The 15,376-nt window shown below is 41.3% G+C and overlaps 1 protein-coding gene across 2 annotated transcripts in view; it reads right to left on the reverse strand.

Moving 5' to 3' along the window:
• Positions 1-1,633: 1,633 nt before the first annotated feature.
• The window catches only part of ZNF608 (zinc finger protein 608), a 110,983-nt gene continuing 97,240 nt past the window's right edge, over positions 1,634-15,376 (reverse strand). For both annotated transcript variants that reach the window (XM_025389282.1, XM_025389283.1), the window contains 7 exons: positions 14,369-14,456; positions 11,436-13,890; positions 8,973-9,390; positions 8,244-8,416; positions 5,990-6,143; positions 3,878-3,959; positions 1,634-2,641 (listed from right to left, as the gene is read on the reverse strand). In XM_025389282.1, the coding sequence (XP_025245067.1) occupies positions 2,635-2,641; positions 3,878-3,959; positions 5,990-6,143; positions 8,244-8,416; positions 8,973-9,390; positions 11,436-13,890; positions 14,369-14,456 (3,377 nt within the window). In that variant the 3' untranslated portion in view covers positions 1,634-2,634. The remainder of the gene's footprint in view (positions 2,642-3,877; positions 3,960-5,989; positions 6,144-8,243; positions 8,417-8,972; positions 9,391-11,435; positions 13,891-14,368; positions 14,457-15,376) is intronic.

The raw sequence follows: 15,376 nt of genomic DNA on the forward strand, positions 1-15,376 counted from the left end.
GTCATTTACATCAGGTATAACTGTTTATTACAGTAGCAGAGTTAAACATGGTCCAATGCAGCTATTTATAACCTATTTACTTAACCACCTAATTAGAAGTGATTTTAAAAAGCCTGGTATGTAATAAACATACATCTAGTCATTTTGCAACTGAAAGGGAAGATTGACTTCCATATATATTATTAAGAGCAAGAAAATCATCAGGAGTCCAGAGTATCACCCAGCTACCAACAAGAACATGAAAATTCAGCTGGTGAAGATGTAAGTTGACCTTAGTTCTGCTTCTGTGCTTTGACAGTTAAGGGGTTGGTCAAGAACTGAATCAGCATGTAGGCAACCAACAGATGCCAACTATATTCTGAACAGAGAAAACATACTTGCTTAACTGGTATAAGAAAATTACCTCAAGTCTTCAAGGAGAATCAAGATGTCGTATAAAAATGAAAAAGCTTTGATAGCTTAAAAATGATGAAAAATATGTGAAATACTCTTATGTGTAGGATTAAACACCATAAACAATGTTCTTACAAATGACAACTTGGATGAAATTCAAAAGAAAAACTGAAAACTAACAGAAAAGTATCTTCCTCCTGAACTCTATTAAGAACATAGACTAGACGTGTAAGTCAAGCAGCAAAGGCAACACTTTAAGGTGGTCTTTCAAAATCAAGGGAAACATTTCTTTTTGATTGCAAAATTCTATTCATTTGCGACGCAAAGGCCTCTAGGTAGAACTAACCAAATTACACCAAGACAAATTCTGTCAGCTTAAAGAACTTTTTAGTAAACCACGTGGTAGCACTGTCATTAGCAATTACAGTAAAATAATAAAAACTTACAGCTGGAATGAAGCACTGAAATCAACCAGTCCAAACATACAACGCACACTCCCACCTTGGGGCTTCAGTAGTTGCTTTTCCACGTCACTGCAGTGATGTTCCCCCAGATGTCTGCATGGATCCCTCCCTCATCTCTTTAGTGGCCACTCTGTTTACAGTTACAAACTCCAGCACACATTCACTATGCCCCACTCCCATGCTTCGTTTCTCTTCATTGCATTCATCAACCATCTAACATGCTTTATATACCAGATATTTTATGATATGTTTATCCCACCACCAAAAAATGAAAGCTCCATGAAGACAGGAATTTGTGTCTGCTTTATTTACTGCAGTATGCCAGAACCCTGGGCAGTGCTTGGGATAAAGCAGGCACTCAGTAAGTGTTTATTCAAAGCAAAGAAGGGAGAGAAGAGGCAGTTAAAATTTGGCATAAAATATTCTAGTAAATCAATGTAATGACAGCTAACTAACTAAATGACTTTTTACATATTTTCCCTATTATCCACATGTCATAACATTTGCATCTTTGAAGTATCATTCCATACCACAGAAACCTGTATCTACTAATTTCCAGTGATATCGTACTCCATGTTTAGGGTAAATACCCTGTAAATGGGAATACATTCACCAAATTAAATACACTATTTGGTTGTTATACTTATGTATCCTATAAGAAAAGTTAATATCTGTTTACTGTATCTTATGCATTGGATATTAATAATATTAAGAAACCCTTTCTTGAAAATTAGAATGACTATCAGGCAGAAAATAACATGAGACAGACAAGAAGCCATTATTTAAAAAAAAAAAAACTTTTTAATTCTGATTGCCAAATTATTTAAGGCAGGTATAAAAAAGGAAAGCATTCAATATACATTTTACATAAAATAAACTAGATTACAGCATAAAACAAGTAACCAGGCAATGGCGTTAAAGTCTCTCTCCTCTAAAACTGGATAATTGTAAACATTAAAAAAAAAAAAAAAAAAAAAAAAAGACTGTAGAACTATTCAAGTAATAGAACAATCACAGATGTCTCTGGTACGCAGGCTATTGGGTTATTTGCCATTCAAGATTATCAAAAAATGACACCTCATTATTCACAGATGCTCATTATTTCCCCATTTTAATCTTTACATTATGTACAACACAGTTTTTGTGGTACTGGCAACCCCATGCCTTCCAAAAGTACTTTTTCCACAATACACAAGTACAAACAGTGACTACAGGAACATTTTACACTGATGCGTCTTTAACAGGAGCCACCAAATAGACATCTAAATTGTACCAAAGTGTCATCATCACAGTTAGCCTTTCTGAGGGGCTTATGGGAAATATGTGAAGGATATGCAAGGTTCAGGCACACTGATACATAACATTATTTATTTACAATTTTAAAGGAAAAGGAAAAGAAAGTAAGTAGCCTTTTGTGGCTAACACTTTTCAACATGACAAATACATTTTTAATTTCCTTTACTGAGTGGTTTGCGACATGGCAGCAGACCCTGTGTGTGCGAGCCTGGTTACTGATACAAAAAGTAAAGAATATATTTATATTTTTATATATATATATATGTATATATACAGATATGTATACGTATATATATATAAAACAGAAGTTTAATTACAGCAACATTTGTTACTCTGTGATAAAATCTGTAATTTACAAAAATGAAATGACTGGTTTTTGCCTGCCATTAAGGCATTTCAAATTAACACCATGGAACTGATGTCTGTATAAAGCGCTTCCCCATGTGATCCAGTCACATGACAATGTACATTTCCAATCTTGTTATTCTCTGCAAAAGAAAAGCAAACCTTAGCACACGATTCTATCAACACTTTGTTTGTTTGTTTGTTTTTTGAGTCGGAGTTTGCTCTTGTTGCCCAGGCTGGAGTGCAATGGCTCGATCTCGGCTCACGGCAACCTCCGCCTCCTGGGTTCAAGCGATTCTCCTGCCTCAGCCTCCCAAGTGGCTGGGATTACAGGCATGTGCCACCACGCCTGGCTAATTTTGTGTTTTTAGTAGAGAGGGGGTTTCTCCATGTTGGCCAGGCTGGTCTCGAGCTCCCGACCTCAGGTGATCCGCCCGCCTCGGCCTCCCAAAGTGCTGGAATTACAGGCATGAGCCACCGTGCCCAGCCAACGGTTTTGTTTTTTTTTTTTTAAATTTTGAGACAGAGTCTCACTCCATCACCCAGGCTGGAGTGCAATGGTGCAATCTCGGCTCACTGCAACCTCCGCCTCCTGGGTTCCAGCAATTCTCATGCCTCAGCCTCCCTAGTAGCTGGAATTACAGGCGCACGCCACCACGCCCAGCTAATTTTTGTATTTTTAGTAGACACGGGGTTTCACCATGTTGGCCAGGCTGGTCTGGAACTCCTGACCTCAGGTGATCCACCCGCCTTAGCCTCCCAAAGTGCTGGGACTACAGGCATGGGTCATCACGCCCAGCCTCTGTCAACATTTGTGACTGTAAGCCTGAAAACCATAAGACTAATAAGACTTATTTTAATTTCATTCAAATGTAGAATTCAATTCCAGAGAAAGTGAATAAACACAAAGTAATGATATGCATTGTGAAAAATATTAATTTTATAATACTAATAATTTAATTCCTTTAAATCATTTTCCTTCTTAAAACTTAGGGAATAATTTAAAATATCAAAGAACAAACATTACCTTTAGTATTATGAAAATAAATGTCTCCATTTGCGACTTTATCTTTAAACATAATAAAACAAAGGGAGTCATGGTGAATTATTTTAGCAATGTTGTAAGGATAACCCAAGAAAATTTCAACTGCCTAAAAAACTAATCAGTTAATTACTAATCTACGTAACCCTTACAGAATGGGGTTCGTGGAATTTAAGTTGCATGTGAAGCAACTTACACTGGCATAAACAAACACATTCATTACAAGGATATAAAACCCAAGGAGTTCAGTTTTTGGTCTAAAAATCCTGTACTTGCTTCCTCCCAACCATTAAGATATTTCTATCTAGAACTAATTAAAAATGTAGAGGATATTTACCTTCTTTGTCCAGGAAACATTCCAGATGCAGATGCCTGGGCAGCCACCTGCTGTGAGGCAACAAGGGCAGCAGAGGTCAAGCCTAATGGGGAAAAAAATGTAGAGTGTCTGTGATCTTTAGAAGGATAAGAGTAGATACAGGCCCGGTGGGGAAGGGCCACAGACCCAGTAGCAGCACGGTGTCCTCTCCTGAACACACACATGAACTCTTTCATGCAGCAAGGACACGGTACAAACCATGTGGTCTATCCGCTATCTATCCTTTCTTGAATACTCTGCAGTTTTCTTAATAGCTATTCGAAGGAGATACAGCATTCCATCTCTCCAGCTCTGCATGGTGCTAAATGGTTTGCATGCATTCCTGAATAGGAAGCTCAAGAGAAATAATAGATGCCAGGTAACAACAGGAATCAAAAGTCACAGTGAATTACAGAAGCGGCATGCTATTTGCCTAGAATACAATACTTCCATAATAATTGTTATCACTTTAACATTTTCCCCAGTGACTGAACACAACGCGTCCCATAAGATACACAGAATCAGTAAATCAAACTTAGAAATGCTCTTCACTTTCACCCTGCAAGATGAAGGTAGCAGTCAGAGACTTAATAGCTCCAAATGGCATGATGTTGCCTAACAGAGAATTCTTTTAAATTCTATAGAAGACAGTCCTGGGGAAAAATAGAGTAAACAAAGGCAAACCTAGGGAAGATAACTGTCTCTTTCTATGTCTTTTATTTGGATATATTTTCTTTTCCCAGAGGTAACTTAAGACAGTACAATAACAATAATATTATCTTAAAAGAGATAATTATTTTCTTCTCATCTATACTTTATTTACATATAGGTATAAGGTGTTAGACTAGAAATAAAACCTTTCTCTTCCAAGTACTTACCACACTCAATACAAACTGTTTAAGAAATAGAAAAGCTCTCTTTAAACACCATTAGTTGACACCAACTAAAAAGACTTGAATAAATAAAAATGACCCCTTCACATTTGTATATCACTTCTCAGTTTTGGAAACACTTTCAAACATATTATCTTACTTTCTATTCACACAGCAGCATAAGAGGCAACTTGGCAAGTGCAATAGACTAACTTATGTCTCCTCAAAATGTTGAAGCTCTAATCCACAGTGTGATTAGATTCGGAGATGGGGCTTATAAGGGGGTAATTAAGGTTAAATGAGGTCATATGGGTGGGACCCTAATAGGGCAGGATTAGTGTCCTTATGAGAAAGCACACGAGGGCTCCCCCTGCCTCTTCCCCACCCACCAGCTCATGCACAAAGAAGAGGTCATATGAGCACACAGCAGGACAGCAGCTGCACACAAACCAGGAAGACAGGCCTCAGCAGAGGCTGGCTGTGCTGGAACCCTGATCTTGAACTTCCAGCCTCCAGAACTGTGAGAAAATAAATTCCTGTTGTTTAAAGCCATGCAATCTGGGGTATTCTAGCAAATTGTAAAGATGGTGCCATCACCCAGCCCCTATGAGATGACAAAGATGGGACAAATAATACATGCTCAACTAATGAACCACAAGGTGAAGATTCCCTGATATCAATCCTATGGCTTAAAACATGTTTCTCTTTCTCAATTCTCCCATTTAGTGAAGTCGCAGCAGTGAAGGGCTGTGAAGAACCCTTGAATGAGGTTATCAAAGTGTTAAACCTGATCACATTACTCCCATGATTTCCATGGGAAAAGAGCAACTTAAAAGGCATGCAGAAATCAGAACAAGTAATTTCACCAAAGCCTCCCACCATCCCTCCCTTTTTCTACAATTTCCCTGAAGTAGATATCTGATCTTCTGATTGTTATATTCAGTGCCCCAGACACTGGCCACCACCCTCAGTCTGTGAGATAACAGTAAGCCACCGATAACATCAACTGGTGACAATTATTAAGTGGTAGCCATTTCATGTCTCAATAGAATACAAAGATGAGGGAATAGCCTTAGCTGTGTCACTAGGAAATAAGTGTTAAAAACCCTCCTGAGAGCTAATGTGAACTCAAAGCTCAATATTTTTAAGATGTGAAATGCAATTTTAGCAACCGTTTTCCAAAGCAGAATGACAAAGACACAATAATGACAGAGCTGCTGACCTTGAAAAGGGTCATATTGACCCGGGATTAGCGGGTAACCCATGCCAACGTGGGTGTGGTGATGCGTGTGCAGGTGCCGCTGGCCGAAGGGGGAGTGGCGATCCCTTTCCCTTTCCGCCTCCCGTTCCCGCTCAGCTGTAGCCTTTTCCACAGGCTGCAACAAAAAAGAGAAATTTTCCCCCTTCACGCTCTGAAAATCAACTTATAAGAGTACTAAACCACCTTTGTCCCTTTGACAATATTGTGTTAATGTTTAAAAAGTAAATATAAAGATACAATCTTTAGTAACTAAAGAGAATTTCAAAAAAACATGCATTAGTTTCCGTCGGAATTAAGCCAACACAAAAAGAACTGCTCCACCCAAAATAAACCGAGTGACACCAATGTTTTCCTGAAATGACGGAAATAAGAGGGCTTCTCTCTATATTCATTCATAATTGCAGGTTAAGAATGTACCCAATTGCTTCCCATAAACAACTTTTAGAAAATAAGTAGTTTTGGAGATATCTTTAAGGTCAAGTTTTCTAATTACACTTGTATTTTATGGAGAGAACCTATCTCACAATTTTAAATGTGTCTGTATACATTTTGTTCTACTGAAAAAACATGCCCTAAAGTTATATGCCAATATAAAGCACAAGAAATCACTGTCCTACACCCACATTTTGAAGCTCTCAATTTTTGAACTCTCACAGAGAAGCTCCCATCTCCCCAAACCATAGTCTGGGGTAATGATGGTTTATTTCCTATGACTTTCTACCTTTAGAACCTAACCACCCTTTAACTAAAGTTATCCTTCTCACTTAAAAGAAATCCTTGTACTAAGAAGAAGGTCTCAGAAAGATTCCGAAATCACCTTTTCTAGTTTCTCTATAGAGTTTCTGGTAGACTCATACACATTGCAGATACTATTATTTTAATTTACTTTAAACTCTTTCCTAGCCAAGCACTATCCTATTTTTGTTTAGTCTCTCTTCACAACAGTCTCTAGGACTACAGCAGTCACCTTTTTTGGGGAACAGTCATCTTTCACAGACAAATATTTGTATTATTCAGCAGAGTTAAAGGGACATGACAAAGAGTTAAGGCCAGAAAACAGCAGACACAGCTCTCACCCCTAAGCCACATGACTTACTCTTGGAAATGAGCCTCACACTGTGCAAGGCTCAAATCTGTGCCTTATTACATGTCATGGGCACTCAGCTTTGCTCGTGATGAACCTCCAACCATGAACACTGGTGATGTGAATATGGAGGGTCAATTCAAGTAGGAGAAACCTCAAATCTCTCCAGAAGTCAAGCTAACAACAAAGACAAGCGATGCAGGTTGGGGAGCTTCTATTTACATCCATGCACATTGATGAGGAGCAGGACAGACTGCCCAGATGGGGCTACTGGCTCCCATCAGTTACTGCCATGTGATTTTGAACAAGATTTTCTATTGTCTTTTTTTTTTTTTTTGAGACAGAGCCTTGCTCTGTCACCCAGGCTAGAGTGCAGTGGCACAATCTCTGCTTACTGCAACCTCCGCCTCCCGGGCTCAAGTGAGTCTCCTGCCTCAGCCTCCTGAGTACCTTCGATTAGAGGTGCCCACCACCACCAGGCTACTTTTTGTATTTTTAGTAGAGATGGAGTTTCACCATATTGGCCAGGCTGGTCTCGAATTCCTGACCTCAAGTGATCTGCCCGCCTTGGCCTCCCAAAGTGCTGGGATTACAGGCGGTAGCTCACTCCCAGCCCAGATTTTCTATTGTCTTAAGAGAAAGAGGTCATCTGAATTTGTATGTAAAATATCTGATTTTTAAAAGCTGTCCCGCAAGAAAACACTTTTTGAAAAGCTTGATTTGCCCAAAAGGTCAACAGTTTGTAGCCTCTGACCTGCTTACTTACAAAAATTATATAAAATAGACTCCTCTGTTACCTAATTCCTCAATGCCTTATCAAACACATTTTACACCAAAAGTTGGTTCCTATGAATTTAAATTCCCACCTAACAACCATCCTCCTGGGTAAGCAAGGGATACTAGATTTCGCAACAGAAAAGCTAGCTACTGCCATACATGCTTTAACAATTTTCTCTCATGTGTGAAAGCATCTTACTTTTGAACGCTCCATTCTTTATGTATTAGGATAAAACAGCATCCTGAAATCACAGCTGGGTTCCGAAACCATTTATATTTCAAGACTGTTCTGTAGCTTGTTCCCCTTTCTCCCCAAAACACAGTACTTTTAAATAACAACAAAAGGAGGCTTACAGCAGGAGACTTGCTGCGGTATTGGTTAGCATGCTGCTGGAGCAAATCCAGTGCTTTAGATTCAGTGGTTGTTTTCGTGTTGATGCTAGGGCTGGTATTGACTTTCTCTGTCTCTTCTCTCCCTGACATCTTCCCATAAACAGGATAATGAAATCCTGGAGAGAGATAGGCCCCTGCAGATAAAAAACAAATGCCACATCAAGTTACAGGCTATATCTTTAAAAAAAAAAATAACTTGGGTTACATGAATTTGGAATAAGAGTCAAAGAGATCTTAAAATAGGGGGTTACATTAACAATGGGCTACATCATCATTAAACTGTATCTAGCTTCTGCAGTTTTCTTCTCCCAGTTAATTCATCCTGATGAAGGGAGGTTATAAACAGAATTGAGCTTACAGCCATTTCATACATTTACGTGTCTGCTTAAGTGAAAGGAATTGTAACTATAATGATTATGACAGTAAGTGCTTAGAATATTTTTATAGGCAATAAAGTATCTGTCAGCCTAACAGCTATAGCAGACCATCAGAGACTATGGAAACTATAGCTAAGGATTCCTGACATTTCATTTAAAAAACTTATATTAAATCAGTTTTATCTTTGGGACTTTAAACAGCATAAAAACAAGCAAAACAAATGTCACTCTTGAAGCTTCTAATTTGAGTTTTTAACAGCTAATATTTGAACATCGCCTCTTCCCTCCAATTGTCAGAACCGACAACACGTACCAGGATAACTGTGCATTAGGACGGGAGAAACAGCCCGGTATGCAGGATGGCTGGGGTCGTACATCTGTGGGTAAGGATAAGCATGCAAGTACTGTATGTATGACTGATGCTGACTCATGGGTGAAGAGACAGCCACTCTTGTTCCCCGAGAGTCCTTCCAGTTCACAGGAGTCTTTCGATCATCATTTTTCAGCTTGCTCTCCTCCATTGATTGAGAATCAGGACGCTTGGCCTCTTTGGGCTCCTCTTTAATGCTCGTTAATGATACAGGAAGGCTGGACACACCACTCTCTTTATTAGGAGTTTTCCTTGGACTATCCTCTTTTAATTTCTTCTCTCTATCAAGTTCTTCTGACTTTTGCTGATCCAGATATTTGGGCTGGTATACATAATGATGCCATGTTCTTGAATCTGGATCCTGATTTTTTTTTTTTTAAAGAAAAAAACCCAACAGATTTGTTTTAAAATTTCAATTTTAAAGAAAGCTTGTTAATAATCATGACAGGACTAGTACTCTTAATTTTAATACTAAGTTGACATTTATTTCTGTGCTAGACACTGTGCTAATTGTTTTACCTCCTTCTCTTACAAAGTAATAATGTCCCAGATAGGCGTTATTATTGATCCCTTGTACAGAAGACAAAACCAAGTGTTTAAAGTTCAAAGCAACGTCAAGGTCATGCTGCTGCCCAGTCGTGGAGCTGGGCTTCCAACTCGGGTCTGCTGAAATTCAGAGCTGGGCCCTTAATGTCATTCCTCAACACTAAATAATATCCTCAGACATATTTAATTCTACCTTCATTTGCCTTTTAATATCTCGCACAGGTAAAAAAGAATGTTAAAAACTCCAACTCAAGCTAATAATAGTAAATTTAAGTAATTGCTATAGCTATTAACATCACTTAGGAGGAAAAACTCTTGGTTTCCGAATACATTTTCCTCATCTACTGCAGCTGAGGCTTAATATATTGGCTCACTTCTCATTACGTGCTAACATCTTAATCAAAACAAATTTCAAAGTAATAGCACACATTATGGCTTCTGTATTGGAAAACAAAGCCATCTATAAAACCCCCAAAATTATATCATTCTTCTGTATCCCTGTGAAGTGACAGCCTGATTTTTGCCTCTGGAAGTGGGGAAACTGAGAATCCTAAATGGCCTTTGTGATCCCCATCCCATTCATGATAGAAACCCACTGGGGATTCAGGTTCTCAGAGAACATGCAAAGTTGTACCTAAGTAAATGTGTGTGTGGGTGGCAGTGGTGGGGGCTGGTGGTTCTTGCTCTAATGCACCAGGGAGTATCTAAGCATGGGGGTGAGGGTGGGAGTGGGGGTTTGCAGTGCTGGGAAATACCAGAATTAATGTTCACAGGGTTGCAGTGGGTCAGGATGTCTGAACCATGACAGAAGGTGCCAGTACATTTGTGGTTTCATGGTGACCAATTTTCAGGTGTTCTCAAGCTGACTGACCCCTGGGGCTCTGGGACAGCTGTTGAGGCCCGCCACCCAAACCTCCTCACCCTCCTCACAAACATTCAGCACTGAGCTCTGAGTTTTGGGGTACTCAACATAGAGAGTAAGGCTGAAATCTAGGCATCTCTGACCACAAGTGAAAGAAATTTGGGCCCCAAATTCTATTAAAAAGATTAATGGGAAATGTGAATTCAGGGACCCAGTTATTATTATCTTCCAAGAAGATGCTAGTAGAAATTTGAAAATGGAAAATAAATATTTTAGAGATGAGACTCAGAATCTCAGAGTTAGAAGGGAATTCAGCAGCCCCATTGTGGAATGCCCTCGCATTAGACTAAGAAATTAAGGGATCTTCGCCAGGCACGGTGGCTCACGCCTATAATCCCAGCACTTTGAGAGGCCAGCGTGGGCGGATCACGAGGTCAGGAGATCGAGACCATCCTGGCTAACATGGTGAAATCCCATCTGTACTAAAAAAATACAAAAAATTAGCCGGGGGTGGTGGCACATGCTTGTAGTTCCAGCTACTCAGAAGGCTGAGGCAGGAGAATCGCTTGAACCCGGGAGGCGGAGGTTGCAGTGAGCCAAGATCACGCCACTGCACTCCAGCTTGGGCCACAGAGCGAGACTCCGTCTCAGGAAAAAAAAAAAAAAAAAAAGGAAAAGGAAAAAGAAAAAAAAAGAAAGGAAGAAATTAAGGGACCTCATCAGAGTCACAGAGCAAGTCAGTGGCATGAAACACAAATCTGCAAAGCACATGTTCACAGTTCCTTTTACTATACAACATGACCAGAAAATAGTGATAATGCACATTTTAGAGCTACATAGTAACTCTTGAGAATCTTAAGATACTTTTCAAGAGCAGAGGAAAAAACTAATGTGGGTTTCTTTCCTGTGTCAGAAGTCTAACCAGATCAAGCCCAGACATGTATAATACAAGTCTCAGACTGCTCTGTCCCTGTTGGGGCCACGCTCCACAATCTTACTTGTTTAAATCTCGAGGTTGGGTCTACACCTGTCTGCTTCATAGAGTCCATGACAGACTTCATTTCTACAGCCTCCTTAATAAGCTGGTGGTTTTCCATCTGCTTAGCTTTGAAGCTGTCGGCCTGAAGCTGCTGCTGGTGACTGGAGAGAAGCTGTGATTTACCTGTCTCCTCAGTTTTATTAGGCACTGATGGCCCTAGTTTAGAATGGTTTTTGTTAGGCTCCGGAGTAGAGGGAGCTTTTGAGATTGTGGCCGATGGCATGTTTTTCTGTTTAGTTTCCTCCTTGCCCAGCTCTTTCAAGGGGAGCTCGCTTTTCCTTTCACAGTCTCCTCTCCCAGTCTGGGCCATTTTCTGCTCTGCCAGCCTCTGATCTTCATAGTACTTCTCATATTGCTGTCTATAGGCAGGGCTGGTGGCCATCAGAGACTTCTGGTCCATATAGAGTCCATAGGCATACTGGCCATAATAAAGTGACTGAGCCAGGGCAGGATGTCTTTGTGTGATCACCGATTGGTGCTGAGGCTGTAAGGATGCAGAATTGTGGTCCACTTTCTTAGAATCTAACTGCTCTGCCTTGTCTTTCTTTTCAGCATCTTCCTCAGACTCCTTCTTGATCTTCATTCCCTGCGTGCTCCCACTATTTCCAGCTGCAGGGGCGCCGACCTGCCCTGGATGCATGTAACTTGGAGAATAATAAGGATCATAGCCGTGGTAATAGGGAGAATGGGATTCTTTCAGTTGAGATGATTGTGCTGTAGTTGAAGAATGCCCTTTTACCACAGTGTCCTTACTAGAAATAATATCTGATGGGGAACTGGCCTTTGATCTCATGCCCTCTGACCTGCTGTCGGAACCACCATCGTCAGCAGCATCGGATATGTCTGAATAGGCCGGGCTGCTTGTCTTTGCAGCTGAACTCTCTGCCCCATTCTGGGTCAACACATGCAGAGGTGCGATTGGTGCCTGCCCGTTCACCAAAGTGCTGCATTCCATCCTCGAGGCGCTCCCTATGGAAGGGCTGGGAGCGTTGTCTGTGAAAGTGTAAACCTTATCGGCCTCAGCTTTGATACTGGCCATGCGGCTCTCCTGAGACTCGGACAGTCCATTTGCCAGCCCTTCATTCTTGTTGAGATGATCCTTTAAAAAATGCCCAGGTAAATCTTTGCTGGCCCCCTTGGAGTCCTCTAGTTTCCCCAGCTTGGCATCCATTTTTGGGCTTCCCGTCTCTTTCCCTTCTTTGTCCTTTAGCTTTCGCTTCTCCTTTTTCTTTTTGTCTTTGAGTGACACCAGAGCTGGGTTCACGGTGATGGGCTCTCCCATAATCGTGGGCTTTGGTTGAATGGGTTTTAACGGAGGACTCTTTGGTGTAGCCTGAACAACAGTTGTTGTGAGGGAGGGCAGTCCGGGTATTGTCCCAGTGGTGGTGGTTGTAAAGGTTGCAGTGGGTATAGCGATTAGCTGTGGCGGAGTGGGGGCTGGGGCAGGGGCAATGGGCCGGGCACTTTTCAGTTTAGAGAGGTTTTTGTCCATTTTGCAGTTGTTAGCCTTTTTGCCCTTTTCTTTATCTCCTAAACTTTTCTTGTCAATTAATCCTTCTGCTTCCAGCTTAGGCATCTCAGCAGCCAAACTGCCGTCTGCTGCTGAGCAACTGTCTAACGCAGCCGTCATGTTGGAGATCACTGGAAGGTTGTTCAGTTCATTGTTAAGGCCCTTCTTTTTGCCAGAATTCTTCCCAGCTTTAGCACCAATAATGGAACCTGGGCCATTGCTCATCAGCTCTCTCTTTCCCTTTGGGGTCCCAGGCGGGTTTCCAGCACCAGGGGATGCCGGTGCCTTCACCTGGTCATAAGCAGATACACTTGTGCTTGGCTCACTGCATTCAAGTGCCACATTACTCAATGCTTCCTCGCAGTCCGAGATCTTGTCCTCGCTGTCAGGCTCGAACTCCAGCTTGTTTTCTGGGTCTAAGTGTGCATGAGCCTGGTGGTACCTCAGGCCATTAATGTGCTTGTACTTTTTGTTGCAGTTCGGGTGGGGACAGTCGATTAACACTGGAGAAGAGCAGCCTTGGTCCAAAAAAGTAGTCTCTGGTTTCCCTTGAGGGGTAGTGGGAGTGCTTCTGGAATTTGTGCGGACACGCTTCCCAGGCTTATTGTCCTCAGAGCTGGAGTTCAGGTCCAGCTCCATTGGAGGCTTGTTTTTCCTTTTGTTGGTGGAGGAAGGGCTGGCTTTGATGTCCTCAGCAGCACAATTTGGGGGTGTCCTTCGTCCACTGGCATTGAGGCTGCCCCGCCTCCCTTTCCCATTGGCCCCCCCTCTGTTCTTGTTCTGCAGCCCTCTGGACTCCGTGAAGCTGGCCTCAGAGCCGGGGGCAGCAGCAGCAGACCTTGCTCTCTTCCCTCTGCCCCGGCCCCCTCTCATCTCCAGGTCACTTGTTGGTGACTCACAAAACCTATGGAAGCAAGTAACAGATGTGAAAATGAGCATCCCCAAAAGAGCCAAGTGAAATCACAAAGTACACAATGCAGCAAAGAGGAGTCAACACTCCAGTAGCTTAAGGGCTGGGCCCAGTCAAGGAAAAGACTGACGATTTCTGACACCTGCAAAAGAACAGGCTACCAAGGGCTTATATTCTTCCTCAGAAAAACCAAAGAAAAACAGCTCAAGTAGCTAGCTTCCAATCCAGTTCAAATTCCCACTTTGAGAAAAAAATGAAAACAAAGACAGGAGAGAAGGGGTGGGGAGTAGAGATCTTCTGACAGAAAAGAAATCTAGCATCTGCATTTTACTGCGTTCAGTCCTAAATTGCTCATTTCTCCTTTGCCTGGTTTCAATTACAGGCACACTTTTATGTATTATGAATCTCTCTCTATAGTTTCCCTGCAAAGAGAGGATGGGGGAAGGAGAGAAATAAAAGGCCTTGTTCCTACCTGGGAGGGGCCCAGTCGTGCTTGGTGCAGTCCAGTAGGGTTCCCACGTACGTTTTGTTCCTCCACGTGACATTGACCACTAGGACACCTGCAGGAGGCGGGGGATGAAAAAGGATCATAGTTACCACTGATTGCTATTATTTCCAGTTCACTTATTCATTCTTTCTTTCTTTCTTTTTCTTTTTCTTTTTTTTTTTTTTTTTGACAGCAAAGTTCTATTCTCATTTGCTTTCAAAAGCTGTGGTTTGCATTCTTCCTCTTTCTGGTTTCAGTGACCTCAAGTTAAAACCCACAGGAAATAATGTGTGTTGTGCATTCGTGCGCGTGCGCACGTGGTACAAAAGGGTGAGACTGTGTGTGAGAGTGTAATCAAGATACTGCTGACAGAAGGAAATGGTTTTTGCCATGTCCTGCTGTAAAACAGCAACACTCACCTCTTAATTTTTCTATTATTACACATAATTGCTTTCGTTTGGCAAGCAGCCAACATAAACTAGCGCCAGTTACCAGTGCTTAAACCAGAGGGTGACTGAAAGGAATCGGTTTTGTTTCCAATTCAACAATATAAAATGATGGTGATTTTTATTAAGAAAAAAAATTATGCAGGTGCATAAAAATAGGCATAGAGAGGAGAGTGGGGACTTAAGAGTCCAGATAGCAGACAATCAACTATTATTTCACTTCCCTAATCCTCCCCTCTTTGACTTTGTGGGACAATAATCAGCCTGGGTACCATATCTGTTTCAGTGTTTGGTCTTGTTTCATATTAAGGACTCCTAAAATAGCCCTCTTAAGAAAATAAATGTGCACAATAGATTTACTCTTGGGGTTATCTTTGGAATCAACTTTGGTAAGCATTTGCCTCAGAGGATTAGAAAAGAAATCTCAAAACTAACACACTTGTTTCCTGCAAGCCATTCTGCTTTTTCCAACTGCTTTTCAGACAGACAATTTAATTTAGCACTGCATCTGTGAATTACTAAACTTAAGTGTGCTTAGTATACCAAA

Source organism: Theropithecus gelada, chromosome 6 (assembly GCF_003255815.1).
Source record: "Theropithecus gelada isolate Dixy chromosome 6, Tgel_1.0, whole genome shotgun sequence".
Taxonomy (NCBI): Eukaryota; Metazoa; Chordata; class Mammalia; order Primates; family Cercopithecidae; genus Theropithecus; species Theropithecus gelada.